This window comes from Phalacrocorax carbo, chromosome 24, assembly GCF_963921805.1.
Source record: "Phalacrocorax carbo chromosome 24, bPhaCar2.1, whole genome shotgun sequence".
Taxonomy (NCBI): domain Eukaryota; kingdom Metazoa; phylum Chordata; class Aves; order Suliformes; family Phalacrocoracidae; genus Phalacrocorax; species Phalacrocorax carbo.
In genome coordinates, this window is record NC_087536.1 from 5,165,442 (window position 1) to 5,190,071 (window position 24,630).

The 24,630-nt window shown below is 50.0% G+C and overlaps 2 protein-coding genes across 7 annotated transcripts in view; one reads left to right on the forward strand and one right to left on the reverse strand.

Moving 5' to 3' along the window:
* Positions 1–6,193, forward strand: part of LOXL2 (lysyl oxidase like 2) — a 56,667-nt gene extending 50,474 nt beyond the window's left edge. For 3 of the 4 annotated variants that reach the window (XM_064472718.1, XM_064472719.1, XM_064472720.1), the window contains 2 exons: positions 792–903; positions 2,524–6,193. In XM_064472718.1, the coding sequence (XP_064328788.1) occupies positions 792–903; positions 2,524–2,603 (192 nt within the window). In that variant the 3' untranslated portion in view covers positions 2,604–6,193. The remainder of the gene's footprint in view (positions 1–791; positions 904–2,523) is intronic. The other variant, XR_010376215.1, reaches the window with a different exon arrangement.
* Positions 4,693–24,505, reverse strand: R3HCC1 (R3H domain and coiled-coil containing 1). 3 transcript variants are annotated; one of them, XM_064472722.1, is made up of 8 exons: positions 13,763–13,786; positions 12,380–12,509; positions 11,152–11,289; positions 9,637–10,873; positions 9,198–9,370; positions 7,854–7,924; positions 6,958–7,053; positions 4,693–4,912 (listed from the first exon to the last, which is right to left on the reverse strand). In XM_064472722.1, exons 2-8 carry the CDS (start codon positions 12,472–12,474, stop codon positions 4,758–4,760), a joined length of 1,965 nt encoding a protein of 654 aa, XP_064328792.1. In that variant the 5' UTR covers positions 12,475–12,509; positions 13,763–13,786; the 3' UTR covers positions 4,693–4,757. The 3 variants fall into 3 exon arrangements, 2 of the variants coding, with proteins under 2 accessions (XP_064328792.1, XP_064328791.1); XM_064472721.1 differs by lacking the exon at positions 13,763–13,786 and adding an exon at positions 13,387–13,462; XR_010376216.1 differs by lacking the exons at positions 4,693–4,912; positions 6,958–7,053; positions 7,854–7,924; ... (1 more) ...; positions 9,637–10,873; positions 11,152–11,289 and adding exons at positions 15,404–15,516; positions 16,305–24,505 and having other exon boundaries at positions 12,467–12,509; positions 13,763–13,847.
* Between the last annotated feature and the right edge of the window lie 125 nt (positions 24,506–24,630).

A 24,630-nucleotide genomic window follows, 5' to 3' on the forward strand; every position in this document is an offset into this window, starting at 1 on the left:
AAAAGAGGGTGTGAGACCCTGCCCTTGCTTTTATCTCCTCCGTTAGGGGTGTCAAGAACGTAACTAGCTTATTTGTACATCTTCGAGAGCGCCATAAACTACTGATTACAAAGAGGTTATATTCCCAGGATACCTAAAAGAATTACCTACCAGGATGACAAAGCGTTACCAGATACTTCACCAAGTGAAAATCAGTGTCAATAACCACAGCTTAGAGATGAGGGTCTTAAGGAATCCGCGTCCAGCTACTACGCGATAGTCCTACACAACGCAGGGACAGCCAACGCCGTACATGCCCGGCGCTACGTGTCGTGTTGCATACGTGCACAGCATCCCGCCGGCATCCTGTACCCCGCTTTTGAGCCATTTGTAAGCAACGCGCGCTTCACTGAGGGATTAAATGGTGCTGTCCTTGCGGTGTTCGCATGAGGAGTTAATACCGCGCCTACAGCCTGTTTTGTGCAAGCGGGTGGAGTGGGGGGGAATTCTTTGGTTCTAAAACCAGCCACTTGAACTGGAGAGAAGCGAAGAGGAATTATTTTTGTCTGCACTGCTATCCTGTGCAATGTAGAGGTGTCTGAGGGTATATCTTCGTGCATGGGGGAAGGTGTGATCTTAAGCTGGCTTTAATCAAGTAGTTTGTCTCCTTGCAAAACAAGCTAGGTTCTTTTCTGTTAAAAATGTATTATGGTGTAATGAAAAAGCTGATTCTGTCTCTGTCTGACTGATAAGTGTCACAGCCAGTTCCCCCTTTAAATAACTGTATGCTGTGTCTCTCCATCGCTCCCTAGGTTGTCATCAACCCAAACTACGAAGTCGCTGAATCCGATTATTCAAACAACGTGATGAAATGCAGGAGCCGATACGATGGGCAGCGCATCTGGATGTACAACTGCCACATAGGTGAGTGACTCCTGCCGGGGAGAGCTCTTTAATGGCTGTTGTGCGTAGATCGGACTGCATTATCGGCTCTTCGCTAGGAATTCCCTGTGCTTCTCCTGCGACCTGCTTACGTGCCGTTTATCGCTATGTACGTGCGCGGGAAGGTGAGATCCTGAGCCCAGGCTAGAGCGGTGCTGTTTGCTGTAGGCCATTCAAAGGCAGGCACCAACGCGTCTCGGTTACGGGGTCAAGCTGCTACAGGCTGCGAAGAGTAAGACGGGGGGACGGTTCCTTACTCAGCGCTGCGTTGTACGTGTCACCGGAGCGGCGAGCACAACTCCGGTAAAGCAGCTCTCCGTGCGAGACCCGACAGAAATCCCTCAGGCTTGGTAGAACAGGGATACCAGATGCTCCAGCTGCATCCCTTCTACAAGGAAATGAGCGTTTTTCCCCTCCCAAGACTGTCAGATGTCAGGAAAGCTCTCGTGCAATTGCAGAACTTGTTTAGAGTGCCTGAGTGGGTCCAGGCAAACAACAACAACTTCGTCCCAGACTTGAATTATTACCAACCTAGAACTGACCTCTTAGGACCCCAGAGCTTCTCTCTCCTTGAAAAGCAAACAAGAGGAGTGATGCGCAAAGCAGCGCAGTGGGGAAGAGCCCTCTGCTCAAGCCAGATATGAAAACGCTCTGCTTTTTCCTGAATGTGAGGGAAAACTTGTGCATTTTCTTGAATACATGTAAAACATCGTCATTTGGCATTTTTTTTGGTCTTGGAATTATCAAAGCCAAACTAATTTAAATTTGCATTAACAGTCAAGTGTCAAGACCATTTTAAAACGGAATTAAGTTGGGGGCTTTGTCTGATAACCTGTTTTTAACATAGAGAATAAGTTAACAGTATCTGCCTGCCACCCTCCAAATAAAACCAGTGGCAAAGACAATTTCCATAGCCGGCTGAATTTCTTCAAGGATTGTTTTTCCTGAAAAAAAATCCACGTAGCCACTGATTTTTCTCATTAACTTGTCATTTTTGGGTTGTTTTTTTTTTAAGAAAATACTTGTCTTGTGTGTCACGCTTCAGATTGTGACCTAGTTCAGAAAAGCCAAACCCACTTTGTTTGGATGAAGGCAGGCACTTAAGCGTTGGACGGGCTCTCCAGCTGAGCTTGGAAAATACTTCTATTTAAAAATAAATGCACTTAGCTTTCATTGTCTCTTAACTAGCACAAAGCAAGGGCGTGGGCCTACTTAAGAAGAGTAAACAGAACCCACTTACCATCAGCCTCAAGGAGGAGACCTTTCACAGGTCCTGCTAGTCAGCACCTAATCTTTTTAAGCACCACCAGTGAAGTCGAGGGTAGTTTGTAGCCTGGTCTTCCAAATACATAAAAGACTAGATCCAGTACTCCCGAGGGCTCTTGGCCGTTCTAGTTATGTTAAGATTTAATTAACGCTTAAATTAATTAGCCCAGGAAAACATTTGCTCCTCTAGTGCTTGCTTTGAGCCCTTCGTTTTCACAGCATCTTTTGCAGATTACACACCCACCCCCCCACCCCCCGGTGCGTTCCCTGCCTTGCGTCACAAGCTGCCGTCGCTACCGCCCGCTCACCCCTGCGTTCTGTCTGTGAACCCCCCAGGTGGCTCTTTCAGCGAGGAAACGGAACAGAAGTTTGATCACTTCAGCGGACTCACAAATAACAAGGTGGCCACCCGATAGAACGGCATCGCCTCCCACCCCACTATTTAAAGCAGCGAGGTTTCCTGCTTCGGTGATTTCCCTAACCACTGCACAAAAAAGAGAATCAAGCAAACAATCAAACTCTAAATTAGCAAGGTAAATTATTTTCTAAAGGTGCCTTCTTTCCCAGTCTAGGTGCTCAGACCACCACATGTCTCTTGTAACTCCAGTCCCCACCACTGAGGTAGTTAGGAGCAGGCTTCTAAGCTCTACTTGGCTCCGCATCTTCACCATTCCAACCTTCTCCCCAACGATTTCTCCCTCCACTTTGCAGCGCCACCTCTATTCGCAGACCTAGGTCCAGGCTGCAGCAAGCACAATTTGCCTTTGTTTGGGTACCAGCAACCTAAATGTGTCTTTACCATTCATTTTCTTCAAGGCATTAATCTCGGTATCTTTAAGCTCTCTGACTCAAGCTTGAACGCACCATTGATGCAAACGCCTCCACCTGTGACGCTGCTTCTCGAACACAGCTAACCCTCAGTACCGCCATGTCATTACTCCATTTTAGCAAAGAAATACAGGAAAGGAAAGAAAAATGGAGCCGCTTTTTCGGAGCAGAACGGTGTAAAGCATAATTTAATACTGCGGTGAAACTCTTGTATTCAACAATCGCCTCCCAACACAATCTCTTAAGCGGAGCAGCTAATGCAGAACTGTTTTCTACCAATGCATCAGGGCTCCGTGAAGCTACACCTCCCTTGTAACATCTAGAAGACATTGCAGTTCTCCTGATGAGTCCACTGGACTGTGAATTTCCATTACACAGTAAGCTATTCACCCAACAGAGTCTACATACATCTAAATATTACCTTCTAAGCTGGATATGCGCTCTGTCTCTTCTTTAAAGGATGAATTTAGTTAAGGCATTGTTGTATCATCGCTGTACCTTACAGAGGTAACTTCGTGGCTTTCATCGTCAGGGAGCTGGGCCTGTGCTGTCACGGCCCCGCCTGTGTAAGTTGTCTTTAAAAGGATTTTTACGCTTGGTAAATTCATAATGGTGCTAAGCGTGTCCCTCTGTTTGTTTGAGGCCACGCGTTGCTACGGATTTTCAGACACAACTACTTAAATAAAAATGTTTTACCCGGAAAAATGTTTTATATGCCATTTGTGTATTTCTACTCCATTGAAAGTTTAGAGCCTTGTTCACCATTCCTGCTACTGAAGTTTGTTCTCCCTCTGTGTTTGTACAGAAGACTTCCACAAGCAGCTAAAGTTAATGCATACTTATAGCTGAGCATTTCGATCCACGGGGGGATTGAAACTGGCTGCATCCAGCTCGTGCTCTCCATAACCTACCTCACAGGGATGTTGTGAGGCTGAAAGAATGCAGAAGTCTCTTGCTAATGCCTGTCAGAGTATTTGTCATTTATCCAGCGGCCCAGATGGTGGCATCGAGCAAAGGTTTTTAGCCTACTGTAAGCTGGAAAACTCCATTTTGTTCTCAAGGTGCCAGAGGGCGTAGCAAAAGCAGAGTCTGAGAGGTGTTGGATGCTGTATTGCTGCTGCCACACCAAGGTGTCTTTGCAGCATCTCTTAACGCCAGGCTCTGGGCAAATCAGAACCGGCAAGTTCTGGTTTTCTTTTCCTAATCCCTGTATGACAGCTTTCCTTGCTAACAGCGCAACAAAGCGAGTCAGGCTCTTTGTAAATAAGGAAAAAAAACCCTTGAAACTCACTTGCATCCAATGCTTGTCAGTTTTGTGGGATATTTTAACAATAACATTACAACAAAGTAAACATTAAACAGCTCTTTTGACTCCTTCAGATGCTCTGCTCTTGCTTACAGCTGAATTTTGGCCAACAAGATACAATTCCCTTACTCTAATGTCGGGTTTTTTTAATTATAGAGCAGGCTTTTCTGTAAGCAGCCTTACTTTCTGCAAGTGCCCCAGAGAGGAACAGATGCTTTGAAACGGAGTAGGGCAAGATGCTCTCCACAATGAAGAGCTACCAGCAACCCTCTTGAGGCCAAGATCGCATTAATAGTAACCTTCTTCCCTTCCCAACTTTAGAAAGAAAAGACGGTGCTAATCCATATGAGAACATCCCTGTGGCAACTCACTGTTCTGCATGCAGTTTAATATCACAGCCGTGCTCATCTATACATGTTTTTTCAGCTGAGATGGTTTATTCTTCCTGCTCCTGGTCCAAGCTTTCCGGCAGGAGCACTTCAGTGCCCAAGACGTCCTGCTGCTTGTGCTTCAAACCCAAAGCCCGGGTCACCAGCCTCTTCGCCACTGCAGTGTCAGTCTGGGGTCTTTCTTTCACAAGGTGAAGGAGCTCTAGGTAAAAAAAATGGGTGAAAAATCATTAACTTAGTGCTTGTTCAGGAACAGTCTTGTGGCTAAACCATAGGACTGGCAGGCCACAAGGGCTGCTTCTGATTTTCTTAGTTCCTTGACACAATTACCCCAGGAGCATAAGCAAATCATTCTATCCCCCTGCAGTAAATCACTTTTTTCTTTTAGGAAGATGTGCCTCCAGATTTGTACTGAAGATTTTTCAATGACAGTTCAAAAGCTATTTGGCTATAATTAAGCTCCAGGCCTCCTCTGCAGCGGTAGAGTGAGCTATTCCCCCTTTGCTTTCGGGAACAGCTCCCTTAACCGTTCCTGGCAGAATTCAGCAAGTCACATCTCTTGAGAACAAAATGAAGGCACACAGTCCAACCAATTTATCCACGCACAAGAAAGTCTGGTCTCAATTGAGATTAATCAAAACAAGCAGCAAGGAAAAAAAATATGCATTTAAAAAAAAAATAGCTAAATATATCAGATGCTTTGGAAAAGCCCTTTGGCCAGTAATCTCCATTTTGTGGCAGACACGTGGCTTGCTGCAGTTTCATCTTACAAGAAACAAATACACCAAGACTTTACCAAGTCCGCAGTAGTCTGGATTTGGCAATTACCTACTCATTTATCAGCAACTGTTTGCAGATTTATTATCCAGTTAGCAATGGGGGCTTTGCTTGCTTTTTCACAAGTTTTTATTAACAAGGTGGCCCATCAGCAGCTTGAAGAAAAAGGGGCAGATTCAAGGCAGCCGCAGATTGGAAACCAGAACTGCCACTCTTTCTTGCCAAAGCTCAAAAAAAAAAAAGACAAAAAAGAAAAGAGACACTGTCAGCTAATTAAGATCTAAATTTGTATTTGGGGAAAAAAAATTGCTACTTAAACTGAATACAGAGTTTATCTATAAAGTTCCCCAGGAGGGGTTTATAACCTGATTCAGAAGCGAGCCAACAGGCTACAGCAGCGAGAATCAGGGAGCGTGAATGAACACAGACGAAGGGGAGAGTAAAAAAAAAAATAAAATAAATCCAATTCTTTGATGTTTCATTGAAATCCATCAGTCTTAAAAACTCAGGAACTTCTAACTGTGACAGTGTCCCTTTAAAGCGTTAATACCGAAATTCATTTCAACTGCAATGTACCGTAGAACTAACAGTGTAGTTGTACATTCAGCGAAGTCTCTACTGCTACAAGATTCATGGCGTTTCTTTACCATGGCAAGTATAACTGATTACAATATGATTTTAAAAGGCAATAAAATAAATAAAACAATGTTAATGGCTAAGCTTAACAGTTTTTTTTTTCCTTCACCTGATACTGAATAAAATTATGCCAGCCACAGAGCATAACTGCCAGCAGGTTTTTGGCTCATCTCTTTATCTTTAACTGCACAGAGAAACTCACTGGGCAGGCTTATGGCACCTGCCGTGCTTCGTCTTCCTGCGGCCACCGCTGCAGCTAGAGCTGCCTGCTGAGCAGCGCGACTGCTCCCTTACAACATCACACAAGCAAAGCAAATAACATGAGAAAGACTAAGCCTGAATTGCAGCAAACCACTTAGCTGGTGAGTAAACAAAACGCAACAGGATTTGATGGGGTTTTTTTATTCACTCCTCACATAGAAGGGAGAAAGAGTGACTGAGCTGTAGTTCTCTTTCCTGTAAGCAGCTCATAATGCAGTCTCGTTCTGCAAATTTGTTCTTGTCATCATTCACCTGCGCCAACCACACGTGCCTGCTGCAAACAGGCAGAAACCAGCGTCACTGATGCAGTAAGTTTTAACGTAACCATGATACAGGTTGGTTGAAAATACTGGGGGGGGGGAAAATGCATCCGCAGGCTTTTACTGAATCCTCTACCTACCAGCTTGCTGTCCTGCAATGCCAATAAAGCTATTAAAAAACCAAAAATGAAGAAATACTAGTCCTTAATATATGTTTCCCCATTTAACTTGTCATTGTAACCAGTCAGGATAGAGAAGACTGGTAAACCAAGCAATAAAACCAATACAAATTTAACATAAAAGCTTGTCTTACTCGGCCGTTGAAGCGCCTTGATCTTAGACTGCTTTGTTGCATGGATCAACGGTCGGATCTTTAACGAAGGATAACGTCGCCCCAGGGCTTGAGATGCTTCAAAGAACAAAGATTGCTGGAATTAGCAGACAGAATTTTGGTGGCTTTAATAGTAAAAAAAAATCACTACACGGTACAACAACATGGAATAACTGGAGCTTCGGCAGCTGCTGTGTTATCTCAAGACTTGTACTAAAACAGCCAAGCTCATTCTGGTCACCTCAGGCTCCATCACACGTTCCTTGCACAGGAAGAGTCCCAGCAAAATATAAACATTTTTTCTAAAGACAACTCTGGCCTTACTAGACTAAATCCCAAGATAAAAGCATAAGCTTTTGGACGACGTACGCTGCTGGATGGAAAAGTCTCTTGGGACGTTTGTCCCCGAGGAGGTCAGTTTGCCAGGAGGCCGGGTGTCTGACCCGCGTGCCAGCGCACTCGCAAGGCCCCGGCGGTTATTGTACGCTTGCAGGAATTTTTTTCTAGTTACAAGAGGAAGAAAAAAAAACTGAAGTAGCAAAACAGATGAGTTTCCAGAAATGCAGCGCAAGTCGCTCCCGTATACAAAAGGTGCCCTGGTTATTATCCACGCCAATTAAAAACCTGCTGTTCTTGCAAAGCAGCGCTTCCACACAACGCACTAATTCCAGCTTCGCAAGCCTCAAAAGCCTTTCAAGTTTGAAGCGCGCTGGAAGAAAGACTTGATGAACCATAACTACCTTTGGGAACGGCTTAGCCTGGGTGCAAGACTCAACATCGCAACCCACCGCGTCAGTGCAGGGTCACTGCGCAAGAGCAGAGAAACCCCAGCAGCTCCACGGGTCCCTCAAGCACAGCCACGAATCGAGTTACGCTACCTGTAGATGGGCTGGAGAAGATTCCCAGGGCGTGCGTATCGTCGACCCACTGGATTTTTAAACCACTCTCACTGAAATGAAAAGACAACAGGGTAATATTTATTAATAAGGAAGCAAAAACACTCCCACACACACAAAAATCCATCAGCCACCAAGGGTTATCAAGTGTATTCAGTATTGTTATGTAGACGGCTGGTGCTTTTCAAAGCATTATACCCCTTTTACACGAGGGGAAAGAGAAGGACGAGAAGGAACAGAAGGACACTAGATGTGCTCCTTTCAGGGCCACAATGTACAATTACCCCATCAGCTGCCCCCAAGAACTCTCCTTTTCCTCTGAAGAAACCCTTGGCCAAACTCAACCTCAATTTCAGGGTCTGTTTTGTAACACAAAAACATTGTTGTTTACGTAGGCCTTTACAAACACTGCCCGATTGCTCAGACAACTACAATAAAAACAGGTGATTTATAGAAATGGTTTACAAAGGTCAGGGTGAAGAGACCGATGTGAAAATCTAGTAAACCGTCAGTGGGAAATGCGAGTTTGGGAGCAGGGAGCGCAAAGCTTTTCCTGCAGCACAAGAAATACAAATACCATCGACTGCTCAGATTAGATCCGTCAATTTTCAGCTCAGCTTCACTCTTGCAGCCAGTGGGAAAAAATATACGTTAGAGGGAACACACGCAATAGACAGTAGCTTATTAAAAATGTAAATCATGCTTTTTAATTTAAGGGATCTGTAGAGGCAAAGTGTTTGCATCTAATCCGCCAGGTATACCGAGAGAGGAGGAGGAGGACGGTGGGAGGAAAACAGGGAGAGGTGCCCACAGACACTGGTCTGAGCGCTCCGGCAACAGCGACAGTCACTCACAGCTGCACCGAGCACCTTTATCACTAATGCGGGGCTGAACTTTGCTCTGGTCCTGCTACTAATCCAGCGTCGCTCCCTTCGCCATATTTACATAATAAATCTCTCCAACAGCAGGATTGAGCCCTTTTTCTTGCAAAGACTTACATAAGCACGTTATTTCACTCAGCCACTGGGACACAATAACAAAGAAGCTCCTAGAAAGCACCTCAAAGCTCTGACCTAAGGCAGAGCAGTAGCAATAAGCCTGCGTGTAGATAACTGTGTGCACGACAGCGCCCCAAAGAACCCGTCATGTTTTAGATCACGTATAAACTGCAGGAAGGCGTCCTTCAAGGCACTGAAAGGGTGTAAGACGTAAGGGCACAAAGGTGAAACTAAAATTCAAAATTCATCCGATTTTGTTGTGCATTCAGGTCTGAATACTGCTCCCTTCGTGCCCCCGACGCACTCGGGCTCTGGGAGAGGTACTCACTGGAAGTCTGAGAACACTTCTAACAGGTGCTCCGTCTTCAGCGCCGGGGAGAAGTCATAGATTTCAGTTACGTGGCCAAAATCCCCCTCGCTGAGCTGGGCGTCTCCATAGCTGGAATAATCAAAGCTGATCTTCTCAATGCTTATGTCCTTCACGGTTAAATAACCCACAATCTGAGAATATTAAAAAATAATAATTTAAAAAAAAAAAAAACAGACAAGGTTTCACTTCAGAAGAGCGATCCCCAGGGCCCCACCTCAGTCCCTGCAAACCACGTCTGTGGCCACACTCCTGCCAACAGGTTCAGCAGCCGCCTGGGGCAGCCCCGGCACAGGGACTCTCCTCCCACGGACCGACACCTGCCCCGCAGGCCGGCTCCTGAGCCACCCTCTCTTCCCCAAAGTCGCTCCCCGTGGCAATACCCATGGCAAAATGCTACCTCTGCAAAGAGCTCTGCGGTACAGTCGTCCTCGAGGCTGCTCTGCCCGTGGATGGCTGCGCTCTCCTCTTTATCGCCTGCGGACAAACGCAGCTCATGCCACAGCGCGTCGGCCAAGCCCGAACGCTCCTTGTCCTCCTCTCCTGCCGTGGGCACCTTCCCGCTGCGGTCCTGCACAGCAGCATCCACCCAGCGCTCGTTCTGGTCCTCAGGAGCTGATGGGTCGGCACCATGGACCGGCTCAGGTGTGGCCAGAGGCTCGTTTTGGGCTTCTGAGGGGTTCTGGTGCCGCTCCACCTGGGCAACGCTGGGGCACTCTTGATCTTGGCTTTCCAGTTCGGAGAAACTCTTGCCTCCCTCCACCGCACCGGCATTCACAAAGTCCTTGCCCTGTTCTTCAGGTGGCGGCACGTTTCCGCTGCTCTCCAGGCTCTTGGCAGCAGCACGGCTCTTATCTTGGTTTTCCAGCACCAGTGACGTTGCACTCAGCTCCGCTGCAGCCACCTCTGTGCAGCAGTTACTGCTGTGACTTTCTGATGTGGAGTACAGCAAAAACTCCTCCCTCACACCGGCATCCCGGCTGCTTTGGTCTTCATCTTGCAGCTGGCACGGGATTTTGCTACCTTCTGGTATAATAACGTCATCACAGCTCTGATCTTGCTCTTTTGCTTCAATTGGGTTTTTATTGTGTACAGAAGAAAGGGAATCTGAACAGTCTTTATTCTGACTTTCCTGCTCAGAAAAATCGTTACTGTTCTCTAACGACAGGACATCCGGACAGCACGGAGGACACTCATCCTTTGTGTCGTTACTTTTTCCTGAAACACACTCTTCGCCAGGCTCCTGTCGCTTGCCAAGGGCCAAGGAGGCACCACCTGAGCTGCCTTCAGACTTACCCAGCTCCTCCTGGGCGTCCACGACTGAAGTTTTAGGGCAGATCTCTTCTTCTTGTGCCATATCCCCACCTGACTGGGCGCCAGCTGCCTCCGGGCTCTCCTGCTCCCCCCATTCCGCCTTCTTGCGCATCGCCTTGGGGATGTACAGGGCTTTATCTGGTTTCTTCCTGGGTGGCCTTTTTATCCTGCCAGACCCCACGCAGGCTCGGGAGTTGTCACCGTGTACCTCCCCGCCGTGCCGCAGCCTGCCGCCTCGGCCCCCCCGGCCCCACGGCTGCGGAGGTCGCTGCGGTCTGGGTGGGTTGTTGCTGGGTTTTTGGTCACTGGTCTCACTGGGCAGCCTGGGAACAAAACAACGGCAGAACGTGAGCGGGGAGCAGAGGAACCCAAGTAACGCAACATTTGCAAAAGAGAGGAGGAAAAGCATCAGATCTGCACAGAAGTCAGCGGGTAGGAAAGAGAAAAGAGCCTCTGCTTCCTTAACAACTGGGATACATATTGATAATAGTCACCCTCCTCTGTGCAGGGAAGCACCACGCAAACTTCGTGATTGCAAGCTCGAGCAAAAACTCCGCAGCCATAGAAAAAGAGAAGCACTGTTACATCTACTGCACTGTACCTTACGGCCGAGTGACAGATGACCGTCCTCCTCCTCCATCCTTCTCCCACAGAAAAGCTGCTCAACAAATCCACGTTGTCCACGGTCCGGTGGATCAGGTACCTGAGGCGACTGGACAGAGGGGGGAACAGGAGCACTCTGGAAAGAGAGAGGGGTCGGGGGCATCAGCAACTTGCAGGAAGGAAAACGGACAGGAACGAGGCAAGAATTCATTAACCTCTCTTCCCCAAGTCATTCCCAGCAGGACTTTCTGGTATTAAATAGCCAAAATCCCTTCTCCATCCTAGACGCCTAGAGCTCGCTTTGCACAAAGCGCCCAGAGCGTGGGGTGGCTGCGACTGCCTGGTCCCAGGGCCTTCAGCTGGGACTCTCATCCCTGCCCGTACCCGTGCTGGGAATGGCTGGGAAGCACCAGGAGAAGGCTGCTACCGGTCCCCTTCCTCCCAGTCCGAGCACTCTCCAGAAACCAGCAACAAAAAGAACATGAACGGATGAATAAACACCACATTTGATTTCACCACATGTAGACACATTTTTACAATTCTGCTTTCGTTCCTGAGCATTTTACAATTGCATGGGTACTTTCTCTGCCAAACATTTAAAAAAAAAAAAAAAATTTAAGGCCATTACAAGCTGGCAGGAAGCTGAACTAAGCAATCCCACCCTGCTCCTGTCTGACATCCTCTTTTTGGCCATCTCAAGGGCTTCAAAGGTCACTGGATCAGGGACTAGGTCCAGTTAAATCCAAGCTGGCCAAAGGAAAATGGTGCAGCAGTCCAAGGCGAGGGAGTTCGCTGCCGTGGAGGAGGACCCGGTGCGCAGGAAGCCCTCAGCAGAGAGGGGAAATGAAACAGTTTGATTATGAAACTATAACTTGTCAGGCTGACCAGTGAGCTAGGCCAGACTGGGGCTGGGGCAAAAGCCACCAGCGTCCAAAACAACTCTGCTTGAAGGAGCGCGAGTGAAGAAGGGTGCGTGGCAGAAACCCCACGCCGATCCTTGCCCGCAGGGAAGCTCCAAGCCAGACTGGAGCTCTGCGGCCAGCCAGACCTCGCAGCCAGGCTCCAAGCGCTGCCACTCAAACCCAGACAGCGTTTCCATCCCAGAGAACCAATGCAAAACAGAGACAAGCATCACAACGTGCCTCTGCTCCTTGAGTAGCACGTGCCATCGCCCAGGGGCTGCACACACCAGCGAGGGCTGCTCGCTGCCATGGCAGGGCACATACCTGTGGTGCTGCCCCTGCAGCATGAAGTGCTCCAGCTCCTCCGTGATCCTGCCCACGAACTCATCCTCGTTGGGCGAGAGGAAAACGCCATCCATGCAGCGCAGCGCCAGGGTGGCAGCGGACAGGAGGCCTGCGGAGGGACAGGGACGCATGGAGAGCCAGCTGCAGGCTCCCCTGCAAACCTGACCCACTCTCTGCACAGCTCCACAGACCCAGAGGCACCCTGACCCCCACCCTGTGCATCCTCAGAGCACCCCTGAGCTGCTCTGTGCGCCCTGCTGCTCCCCATCCCTTTCCCTGTGCTCCCCCAGCACCCAGCTGCTCTGTGCACCCTGCTGCTCCCCATCCCTTTCCCTGTGCTCCCCCAGCACCCTAAGCTGCTCTGTGCACCCTGCTGCTCCCCATCCCTTTCCCTGTGCTCCCCCAGCACCCAGCTGCTCTGTGCACCCTGCTGCTCCCCATCCCTTTCCCTATGCTCCCCCAGAACCCCATCCCTATCTTTGTGCACCCCATTATCCCCCTTCCCCGTGCACCTCCAGCACCCCGTATTGCTTTTCACACCGTTACCCCCTTCCCTGCGCCCCCCTAGCACCCTATACTGCTCTGTGCGCAGCTACCTTTCCCCGTGCACCCCCAGCACCCCGTACTGCTTTTTGCACCCTGTTGCCCCCTTTCTTGTGCACCTCCAGCCCCCCGCGCTGCTTCGTGCACCCCGCTGCACCCCACTCCCTTCCCCGTGCACCCCCAGCACCCCGTGGGGCTCCGTGCACCCCTCGAAACCCCTGTACACCGTCACCCCCTTCCCTGTGCACCCTCAGCACCACGTGCAGCTGTGGGCCCTGCTGCAACCCCCCCTTTTCCCTCTGTACCCCCAGCACCACGTGCTGCTCTTTGCACCCTGTTCCCCGCCACCACCCCTTCTCGTGCACCCCCAGCACCCCGCACGGCCCCACGCACACGGCCCACCACCACCCGTGTCCCCCCGCCCCGGGCCGGGCCCCCCTCACCGCCAGGCCCGGCCGAACGGCAGCTCCCGGTGCGGCGCCTGCGCCCGGTCCCGGCTCCTCCCGCCGGGCAGCGCCGCCCCGCACCGCCCCCGCGGGGGGCGCGGACACGCGCGGGGAGCCGCCCCCGCGCCCGGGGAATGGGGGGGGGGAGCGGGTGGTCCCACGGGTGCACCCACGCGTGCTCAGGGAAGCGGTGGGAGATGGCGATGGGAAGGGGGGGACACGCTCCCGCCGGGACCCCCCGCAGGCCGGGCAGGGGTGGCGGGAGGGCTTCGCTGGTGGGACACGCCGAGTCTGGTCCCTGGGGCCACCGCCCACACACGGCCCCGAGACACCAAATCCTGCAAAAACCCCGTTTCGTTGATTCTAGACTCACCCCGGTCTGTGGAGGCGGTGGGTACCAGCTAGAAGAGCTTTGAAGTTGGGACACCTACTTGCTCGTTTTCCTTAGCGCAGTTCTTCTGTAATTCAAATCCTTCTTTTGTTTTTTTTTAATAACAGCTAGAAATAAATACTACTGCTTTTCTGTAATCGCACCGATTCCTCCAGCCAAAAGTCCCAGAGGTTTTACTCCTTTCTTAGGGAAGCACAACACAGTCCAAGCAGTGAGAAGTAGCCTCCAGTGCCAAGAGCCTGAGTTTTGGGATGACAAACCAGAGATTTGGGCCTGTTTCAGGAGCACCAGGTGAAGCCAATGAGACTTACAGGTTCTCAACACTTCTACAAATGCTCCTAGTTTCACGTCCTTCCTTAATGAGTTAATGCATAAATCCTGGGGGGCCAGTTTGCCCCCAGGTGACAGTTTCTGGAAGAGTAAGGGTCTCAAGAATTGAAAACATTGCACAGAACAGAACCAAGGGCAGCGTTGCATCGACTGACTGCTTTCCTGGGGTGCAACCTGTCCCCCAGCTCAGCGCAAGCGTCCCCGGTGTTCCCCAGCACGAGCAGAGATGGTCACTACGTGGCCCTGAGCTGTTCCCAGCTGAGAAATCACTGCTGTTCAGCATGGGAGCGAGGTGGATGAAAACAAACCGCACAGTTCGTTAGTGATATGCTCAAAGGTAACTAATGACCCTCGTTCTTTCTCTTGTAGGAGCAGAAAAGAACTATGTCTGGGCTCCTTTACACCAGAGCCATCCCCACGCTGGTGCGGGGAGAGATTCTAGCCTTGCCCTCACAAAATCCTCCTCGGCAAGGTTAATCTCTCCTGCCTCTCCCTCCTTAGCTGACTGATTGCTCGCAATTACCATATAGATTGAGAAAGCCAGGCCTGTGATTTCAGGAGAGCTTCTGCCACCATCCTCCAAGCACCCAGAGACCCTCATCCAGTCTTCACCCCTCTCTGGAGCTGCTCGCCTTGGAGAGCAACCCAGGCCTCTGCCTGATGAGAAAAGCAGCTGATGGTTTCAATTTGGAAGCAAAGTCAGGCAAGACAGCGACCTACCCCAGCCACATCCCATTTCCCTCGCCTATCTCCCCTTTCGCTGCTAAATCCATTCCCCCTAAACCTGAAAAAAGATCACTTTGGGGGCAACAGCCGTCCCCTGCCCCACGCTGTCCACCCGGATGCGCTCCTCCTGCAACCCATGGGCACGACGCCTGCATCCATCTGCTGCAGCAGCTGCACCAACCCCCCGCACACGGTTAGTTCCCAGAGTCTTCCTGTCTGCCCCAGGCTGACGTAATAAAATGTGCACTCATTTTGTGACTGCAGTGTAAGATAGTGCCCTTTTCCCAGCCTCACAGCATCCTTTCTAACCTACACATTACAAGCAGGGCGACACAATTTCCCGCCTAAGTTTAAGACACAAAAGCCCTGCTCCCTTTTTCCTCTCAAGCCAGGCGGAGATGACTAGCCCTGGACACAGGACCAGCAGCACAGGCTTCCAAAACAGGAGTTACCTCCACTCCATACCAGAGTTAGGGCACGTGGTGCCACCATCCTGTGTCTGCAGACCACAGCAGCGCCGGCAGCGGGTACCCGCACAGCCCCCCTTACACCGTTGCTGGCATTTACCTGCGAGCAGAGATGAACCACAGGCCATGCTCTCCACGGCAGACTCCCCAGCAGCAGTTTTGGGCAATCTCCTGTGTCTCCAGGGTGCTTGCTGTTCATCATTGCAGCAGGAACTACACGGAGATAAAAAAAAAGAAGGAAAACCCTGCAGACTCGAAGGAGCCCACAGCCAGAGCCCCCATGCCAGGGCAGCCACGCCTGTCCCCAGCCGGGCACCGTTCGGGTCCTTCCTCCCCAGACACACACCTCCTCAGGTTGGGAGCAGAGCCCCGGCCATCCCGGCCGCACATCAGCCCTGCCCAAGCTCTCAGGACAGCTGCCAGCTGCTGCCCCTTCTCTCTCAGGAACAGCCTCCAATTTCCATTTAAATTGAGAGTTTAATGCTCCTTTTTTCCCCTAGGACCTGTGTATCCAGGCTTAGTGAGTAGCTTTGGACACTTGAGTTGTGCCTGATGAGTCCTGGATACCCCTGCCTAGTTAATGATCTTTCTCTTCATGTATCCAGGCACCTAATGAGATAATGTTGGGATCCCCATACCTCTGCAGCAGCAGAGGGACACTCAGAGCATTAGAGATGCCAGTTTGTTACCTTACTCTGCAATCCAGCTTGCACTGAATTTGAGCACCTATTTACTCATTTTCTTCTTATCTAGACTGCTGAGCACCGACAGTTGTGCTCACCCTGACAGCCTGGAAACACACCCGTCTTCACGAGCTGTCTGCAGGGTGAGCCAGCGCTGCTGCCCCCAATTCACCCACAGCAAAAGCAGAGCTCTGGAAAGTGAACTGGCTTACCCAGGAGTTACAGGGCAGGGCAGCAGAGCTAGCAACAGCACGCACGAGTCCTGACTCACAGTCCCCATCCCAGGATTGGCCCTGGGTGGGAATTCATTGCACTCACCTCTGAAATACAGGCAGGGATGCAGCAGTATGCTGCCTGACTTTAGGATGGTCGGAGGAGGATGCTTCCTGGTGGAACTGCGGAGGAAACCTGTGCAGGAAATCCATAGCAGGACAAAAAGAGCATTCTGAAGCAAAATAAACTAGTGTTTTTGCCCAAGCAAGCCTGAGTGACACCGTTTTGGAGCTGTTGTCCATTTCCCAGACTGACCACAGAAATGTCTGCAATGTGCAGAGGCCCGTTCCATAACCTGGAAGTTTTTGGGTTAGCTCATTGTCACCTCTTCGTCTCTCCTGATGCAGATGGCAGGACGGTATCGGCCATCCGTATGACCAGCCAGGCCAGGAGTCCCGGTAAGAGGTCCAGCCGGAGGGAGCCGGTGCGCTGCACCGTTGGTAGAGGACAGCCCCAGTGCTTTGGAGCTGGGGACTGTTGCAGCGTTCCCCAACGCCAGGTAAATGCAGACACAATAACTGGACGAAGAAAAGGGTCGTGTCACCCTCTCCATTGTCTTTTGCAGGTTCACCCTGCAACTCGTCATTGACAATAGCAATACATTGAACTACTTGCTTTTCTCCGATCTCTTTAAACAGTCGTGGATTAAGCCCCAGAACCTTACCACAAGATGAGTATCAGTAAATTCTCCAAGAACATGGAGGCCAGGCTAGCACTGCTTTGAAAAAAGCTGGGTATTCTGACTCCTCCTCGCCACCAAGCCAGGAGTCCACAAGTAAAGCACAACCATAAAACATGTGCTACAACACCTGCTTTTAGTGTGGGAAATCATTATATATACTGCAGCAACCTTCAAATGAGATCAGTCCTGTTGGGCCTCCTAGAAACGTGCCAGATGATCGTCCCCATCTCAGAACAACTCCTTCTCTAAGTTAGGCTCCACCGTCCTCCCAGAGCTAAAAAGCCCCAAGACTGGTCTGTTTTGACAGCTAGCCCCCACTGCCACATGGGGAGATGGTTACAGATGAAGCTGAGACTTATCAGTGCTTCCCCAGAAAAATCCAAGTGTCGACCTCGGAGGTACGGTGAGCTCTGCTCCTCTCCCACGCTGATTATGCTGTAACTTGACTGTAATTGGGCTCTATTTAATAATTACCGTTACTCTGTAATTATCGCTTTCTGATTTTTCTCTTTGTTAACGTTTGCTGGGGAGGGGGAGAGGCTTTTCTGCCGTGCCAGAGAGCTAAAGATGTCTCAGATTCAAGACGACATGGATGTGCTGCTCGCTGCGGCAGTGTTTAACCAGGCACCAATCAAAACAAGTTTCTAAAGTCACTCGTGTCACCGCCGGCAGTGAAATGCTGGGGGCTGTTCACTGGCTGTTTCTACCCCCAGCTAACCAGACACAAGCTCCCATACCCACAGGAGAGGCTAATTAAAGAGTACAGGTGAGGAAGGAGTGCTTCTTAAGAAGCCATTATTATTGAAATGAGACAGCAAGGGAGGCAGTGAGGAAGGATCCTTAATGAAATGGGGGAGGAAGGGAATTAGAGGGAGAACAAAGTAAAAGGGAGAAGAAACAGCCTAGGAAGGGGGGGGACCTGACTGATGGAAGATGTGGCGGAGGCGCAGAAACCAAAACAGCAACGTTCTTGCTTTAACATCTGATTTTCTCCTCTACCCTCAGAGTCTGAAGGGCTCAGGCACCCTCATTCCCAAAGGCTCCAAGCAAACGGTCCAGCGTCCTGGGGCTAAAACACAATTTATGTTCACCCTAGACCGCCCTCAGCTGTGCACGTCCCAGCCTAGAGAGGCTGGCTCTTGCTCCAGGGGCCAGAGCAGACCTTTAGCATGCCAAATCCCTCCCTAATGAGCGAGAGCAAATGTCTGGCAACACGCTCCTGACAAGCTGCTACCAAGCACAGCCTCAGGGCTCCAGGAAAGGTGGCTGCACACTAGTCCAGACTTGCAGGATAATTTGCCCGAGCAACAGAGAGACAGTCAGAGGTGAGCTTAAGCGAGTTATCCCAGCAAGGCCGTTACCTCCTTCCTGCACAGCCCACCAAAAACGTGGGTTTCCCTAGCTCAAGGCTGCTACGCAGCACAGCACCATTCCATCGAGCACCAGGCAGCATTATCTAGTTCTGCCAGTGGCAGTTATCACCAAATAAGCTGTCGCATTTGGCGTGTGCCCATTTAGCAGCCTTGGGCTGATGGCCTTTTGGACACGGGCAGTGGGAAAACCAGCCTCTCTCCCCACAAGCACAGCTGTGTTTTCACTTCATGGACTAGGGAGGAGAGGCTCAGGAGACCACACAAGTCTCTGCTTTCTCAGCTGAAGCCACGTGGAAAGTGGAATTCGAGCCCTTGCATTTTGTCTTTTGCAGAAGGCATTCTTCTGTGGGTCAACTAGAGGGAGCAGCAACGCAGATTCTTCTGCCCACCTGGGCTGGATCTGAAACTGTGAGTTACAAAAACACATATCTGAACCCCTTGAGCCGTCTGGAAAATCACTCTGGCTGTTCCACGCTTATTAATGCAAACCCCTGCCCAGACAGAGAGTATAATATCCACATTATCCTCAAACTCCTCAGAAAACAGGCAACTGCAGTAGTGTCCCTGCTTCCATCTCTCCCCGAAACCATCCCATCACCCTGTTCCCAACCCCGTCTCAATGGAACGCGTTGCTGGTGGAAGGCATAATCTTTTCCAGAGAGACGGCCATTTCGCACTCCACGTGCATCACCGCAGGCAAGGCATCCGCAGGGCAGGTGTCGTGAGAGGGCTCGGAGACCTGAGAAACTTTGTCAAAGGACACCTCGTTGCTTTCCATCTGCAGAGCAGTGTGGGGGAGAAGCTGGGGGTAGCTGAGGGTCACTACTTCCTTCTGATACGTGGTGTCATGGTGGTAGGAGACCAGCTCGTTGCTGAAGTTCACTGTCTCCACCGCATTGCTGGGGCAAAGGCAGCCACAGCCCAAGATGGTTGCAAAAGCTCTCCGGAATTCTGCATTGAAGGCATAGATGATAGGGTTGAGGGAAGAGTTGGCCCACCCAAACCAGACGAAGATGTTGAAGACAGTCTCGCTGACACAAGGTAGCTCTCCTGGCTCACGTAGGTCAAGATTACAGAAGGGCACCATGCAGTTGAGGACGAAGAAGGGCAGCCAGCAGAAGACAAAGACACCCATGATGATGGAGAGGGTCTTGAGGACCTTGGTCTCCTTCTTGAAGGAGCTCTTCAGGGAGACCTCGTGAGAGCAGTCGCTGCTGTGGCAGTTTTGGGCATGTTCCACCGCCCTCTCCAGAGAGGAGATCCTGCGGATCTGCCGCTGGGCAATGCGGAAGATGCGGGTGTACGTCACAATCATGATGGCAACAGGGATGTAGAAGCTAATGAGAGAAGACGAGATGGCATAAGTCCTGTTGAGGCTGGTATCACAGTTCCCCTCCCCGCCGGTGACATTAAAACTTGGCTCCCGTTGGCTAAGGAGCTCACGATCCTTGTGCCACTTCAGCTGCACAGGGATGAAGGAAATCAAGAGGGACAGTAGCCAAGCCACTCCAATCATGACAAAAGCCACACGCTGCGTCATCTTCCTCTCATAGCGGAAGGGGTTGGAAATAGCCCAGTAACGGTCCACGCTGATGATGCACAAATTGAGGATAGAGGCTGTGGAGCACATGATATCAAAAGCTACCCAAACATCACAGAAAGCCCCAAAGGGCCAGAACCCCACCACCTCGGTGGCAGCCTTCCAGGGCATCACCAGCACAGCCACAAAGAGGTCAGACACTGCCAAGGAGATAACGAAGAAATTGGTGACCTTAGAGCGCAGATGTCTGAACTTGACCACAGCCACACACACCAGGGTGTTGCCCAGGAGCGTGAGGAGGATGAGAAGGAGAAGTAAAGCAGCTGCCACCGCACGGAAGGACAACTTGGAATTGCCTTCCTCTGGCCAGCTCTTCCTACTGCTGGTGTCATTGATCACATCCTGCCCACCTCCTTCTGCGGAAGAGTAAAAACCATCCATGGGTTCCCCAGTGTTCCAGTCCCTTGAGAGGTTTCACAGCTGTTCAAGTCCACATCAGCATCCAAAACCCCTTTTTACTGCTCCGCTGATATCTCAGAAGAACCAACTGCAATCCTCCCAGCTCTCACATCCAGCCAGACGACCCGGCACAAGGAAAAGTGCTTGAAGCTGTCACTCCTTTCCAAATCTCCTGCTGACAGCGTGGCGTTTGGGTTTCCCCCCCTCGCCCGCCTCTTGCCTCCCACCCCACTTTTCTTTCTTTGTAGCCTGCCGCTCACAAAGAGCCAGCACTCACCTCCGGCACTTGAGTGAGCTGGGAGGATTTTGCTGCAAGCCTTCCTCCCTCTCAGAAGCTCTTCATCTGTTCCCAGTCAATCCCTTCTGCACTGACCAGGCTGGGACTTGCTGCCAGACACATGAGGGAATCAGGCTCTCTCTGCTCTTGCAGACAGACCTTCTCTGCTCATAAAACAGGCTGCTCTGCTGTCTGCTCTTCCCTCTCTTGCCAATTGCCTCTGGATTTCACACAGGTGAGATCCTTCTCTGCCCGCAAACCGCGTCCCCTGCGAGCTATGAACAGCATGGCATTGGGAGCCCGCAGCTGCCAGGGTAAGTTGCTGGGGAATTAGGTGATAGAATTGAAGGGGTAAAATAACATACATTCAAGTGGGATTTGAGGGTCTTCAATGCAAATCAGGATGGAAATTCAGTGTGCTCCATCACTGAATAAGAGGCACCTAAATTCATGGCGCAGACACTGAGTCACGGCTCAGATATACGACCCCCAGTCAGTCGCTCCCCCCGTCCCAAGCTGCCCAGCTGCAAGTGGTGCAAACCTGGTATTTACTTTCCGCTACAAAATTCCTTCAGGTCCACAGGAAAAAAAGGAAAAACAGACCAAAAAGGCCCACCTTGTACAAATCTGGAAGGTTTTTTTCTTTCTGGAAGTATCAGAAAAAGCAGTTTTCGGTGTTTCTTTCAGTGGAGGTTATGTGTGCAATGAAAGAGGATGCTGGACATCACTTTGATAGGCTTTTTTTCCCCTTGAATAAACACAGCTATTTTCAGTAAAGTGATATAAGGTAGCTTCTCTTTCAAGTTCATAAATCTTTCTTTAAATTTAATTCCTAAGTAGTTCCACATTAGCTATGACCTCAGAAATCAACTGACAGCTAAAAACATTAACCAGCAAAATCAAGAGCACAGCAAAATCTTTCCAGCAGAGTACCCAGCCCTGCCAGCAAAGAACAGTCACCCTCAGGAGGTCTCCTCACTACCCTTACCAACCATTCCTCCGAAAGCACAGGAACAACTCTTCCTTCTCGCTCCTCTGCTCTCGTACAAGGGCTGAGCAGAGGTGGACAGCCCCAGCCCGCTGCCTCGCCTGGCGTGCCAAAGCTGGGGGCACAGCCTGGTAGGTGCTGGGGCTGAAAGGCAGCCATCGCATGCATCGTGGTACTGCAGAACTGGGGGCAGCTCTAGAGGAATGAGCAGGGATAATCCCTCCTAAATTATTCCTCTTCTGAATCCATAGACCTCTCACTCCAGACTGACAAGAAAATGACTCCGCAAGACTCTCCCCTATTGCGATGAAGGGAGGAACGCTGTGGTATTAGGAACCAGGTCTGACCTACTAAGGCACAGTTTAGCCTTGGAAGCAAGAAGATCCCATCCATCACTTTGTAACTAAAGCCACGCTGTAAGCAAAAGGGCTCCTTTGATCAAAGAAATGTCAGAAAAATCCTTCAGGAGGCAAGTTTCCTTGAGAGCCAGCTCAGCAACAGCTGCTTAAATGGGGACCTGCTTTTGAGAAAAGCCTTGCTGGTAAACTGGCCGAGGTGGGAAAGAGCAGCAAAAGCTTTCCAAATCAAACTGAGAAAACCACCAGGCAGTTCAGCATTAATCACTTACTACACTGATAGTTGCTGTAGCGTATCACGATGACCTCTGCCTTTGCCTGTCACATACACCACTTCTGAAGGAAGCAGCAGCCAGTCTATACAGTCAGCTCAGCTGCACTGAGATTTAATTAACTTCACCCTGCGACCCAGGCTTTGCATAAGCCCAGATAGAGCAGGAACTGCCCAAGAACAACTTTCAAACAAGTGCACGATTATTCTCTCTAAGATACAGCACCAATAAGCTTACTCATAAAGTAAACTTGTTGCCAGCATGTCACAGCATTTACTTCTGAAGGCTTTGTTTAATTAAGCCTCATTAGTTCCACCGTCTGCAGCCTGCTCCTGCCAAGCGCCTATGCCAGGGAGAGCAGCTAGATGGCACCAACAACCGGCTCATGCTCAGCGCTGTCACTGGGGTCTTTTGTGCCAGGCCAGCTCCCTTCCTCCTTACCAGAATTCCACCGGAGGAAAAGGAGGGCCATCCCAGGCACCCCAGGGCCCTGGCAGCGCACTAACCCCTGCAAGGATGCATGCAGGTGCACTGTCCTCTGCGCCCCAAAGACCAAACTCTCATTTCCCTACACCAGGCACAAAGATGTTTGAGATCTAAGTTGCAAGGCGCAAACAACAGGATGCTTTCGCTGATCTCGAAGAGAACAGCAATGGCAGGTGATCTCCCATGCAGCATTAAATCACGGCAGAGGTTCTGAGTGGGAGCTCACGGTACACTTAAGGCACACATGCTGAGCCAGAAGGCATTCCAGGATATCATTCCCTGGGATACAAGGAAGCCTTCCTCCTCCTTGGGAGCTTAAGAACATCAGAGAAAGGATCCCGCCCTTGCACGGTGCTTATACTGAAGCAGATATTCAAAGCTGGGTTAGCAGGGGGATGGAAAGGGATCCAATACATCACCCGATTTCTGTGCATCTCGGAATACACCTAACGAAGACAGGACCGTTAACTCTGCTGTCACAGGCAAACAAAACACAGCTCCTCAGACAAAATACAGGCAGTTACTCATGTTCACAGATGAACTGCTCCTGCTTGCTAGATGCAAAGCTTCTCTACTGAGAAAACTGTTCTGCTGCATTATATTACTAAACAGTTGCTACATTTCCTCACATAAGCAGCTGCTATTTTTTCTGAGAATCAAGTTAAGTACTATTTTAAACAGCACTCAAATATGGTAAAATTCCAGTTTAGTGGCAATTCAGCTCTAGGTTTTTATATTTAATTTCCTCACCCAGCAAGAAGCTGCCCTCTATTTCCCCTCCCTGCTGTCTCACCAAAATATACTTAAAATTCTCTATTCAGCCATCTTGATTACATTCCCCACTTTGCATCAAAGGAAGAAAATTACAAGCCACTTCAAATAAAGCGGCAGCTGCTTGGGTTTAACTCTTAAATGCCTCTTCCAGAATGGCTGCCTCAGTCAGATGCATTACAGAATTACAGGAGTGTTTATTCCTATAGGAACCGCTTTGCACTTCACTTCCAGAGAAGATAGAAGTTCTAATAGCAGGGGAGAAACGAGGCGTAATCAGATCCTTCAAGAAAAAATCCAGTGACACTGGCTGCAGGCAACGCCTAGGCCTTCCTATAGTTGCACTGTAGACAGTATAAGATAAGCACAGGGACAAGAAACTTCCTCCTCCCTGCCTGCCCCTGCAAAAAACCACAGTAGCTCTCCAGGGATCACCATGCCAGCACACATCAAGCCTCTTGCCAGAGGAAACAAGCCTGACTGCCTGCAAATTCAAAGCTTACTTCAGGCATCTTAGTATGAGAGGGAAGCAGGTGTAATTTGTTTTGAGTAGTTCACGCACCAAGTTACTCCATTTATATTCTCTGCGTTTAGACAGAAGGAAAAAAAAATTCAGTGTGTTTTCTGGGCTGCACTGCTTAAATACAACCAAAGAGCTGGACAAAAACTGTCACAGAATAAGGCTTAGGTATTGTTCAGTACATAACCAAGGGCTGAATTAGGAGAACCGACTTCCCGGCGTAGCAGTTTCCTCCGTGGCCACAGCAGGGTGGCTTAGGCAAAGGACTGTTCTGTACGAGGCCTGAAATTGCACTAGTTTGCAAGATGCACAACAATGAAAAAGAAAGACAAGACAAGCTGAAACAAAGAAAAAGAAGCAAGCCTTTCCAAAACAATACTCATAAAATTAAGGCCGGACAACCCAAAAGCCAGACACAGGCTACTTGGTAAAAAACAGACAACTTTTTAAAGTTAAACAAAGTAACTGGCTTTTTTTGATTTCCCCTTCTCTCTGTGTTTGAAGTCTGGTACAGCAGTTATTCGGTTTGGTTTTTGACAAAGCAGCCCAGGAATCTGCCTGTTTATTTTCAGCAGACAAGTTTTATAGATGCAGAAGCACAGCTGGGACACCACTAAAACAGCAGTGATCTGTGGCACAGAGCAAGA

Coding starts and splice junctions, on each gene's coding strand:
- R3HCC1 (XM_064472722.1), bottom strand. CDS start 12,474: ATGGATGGCGTTTTCCTCTCGCCCAACGAGGATGAGTTCGTGGGCAGG. Junction 9,371..9,636: donor CCGCAGAGCTCTTTGCAGAG/GTAGCATTTTGC, acceptor TAATATTCTCAG/ATTGTGGGTTATTTAACCGT. Junction 4,913..6,957: donor CAAGGCGCTTCAACGGCCGA/GTAAGACAAGCT, acceptor TTTTTTACCTAG/AGCTCCTTCACCTTGTGAAA.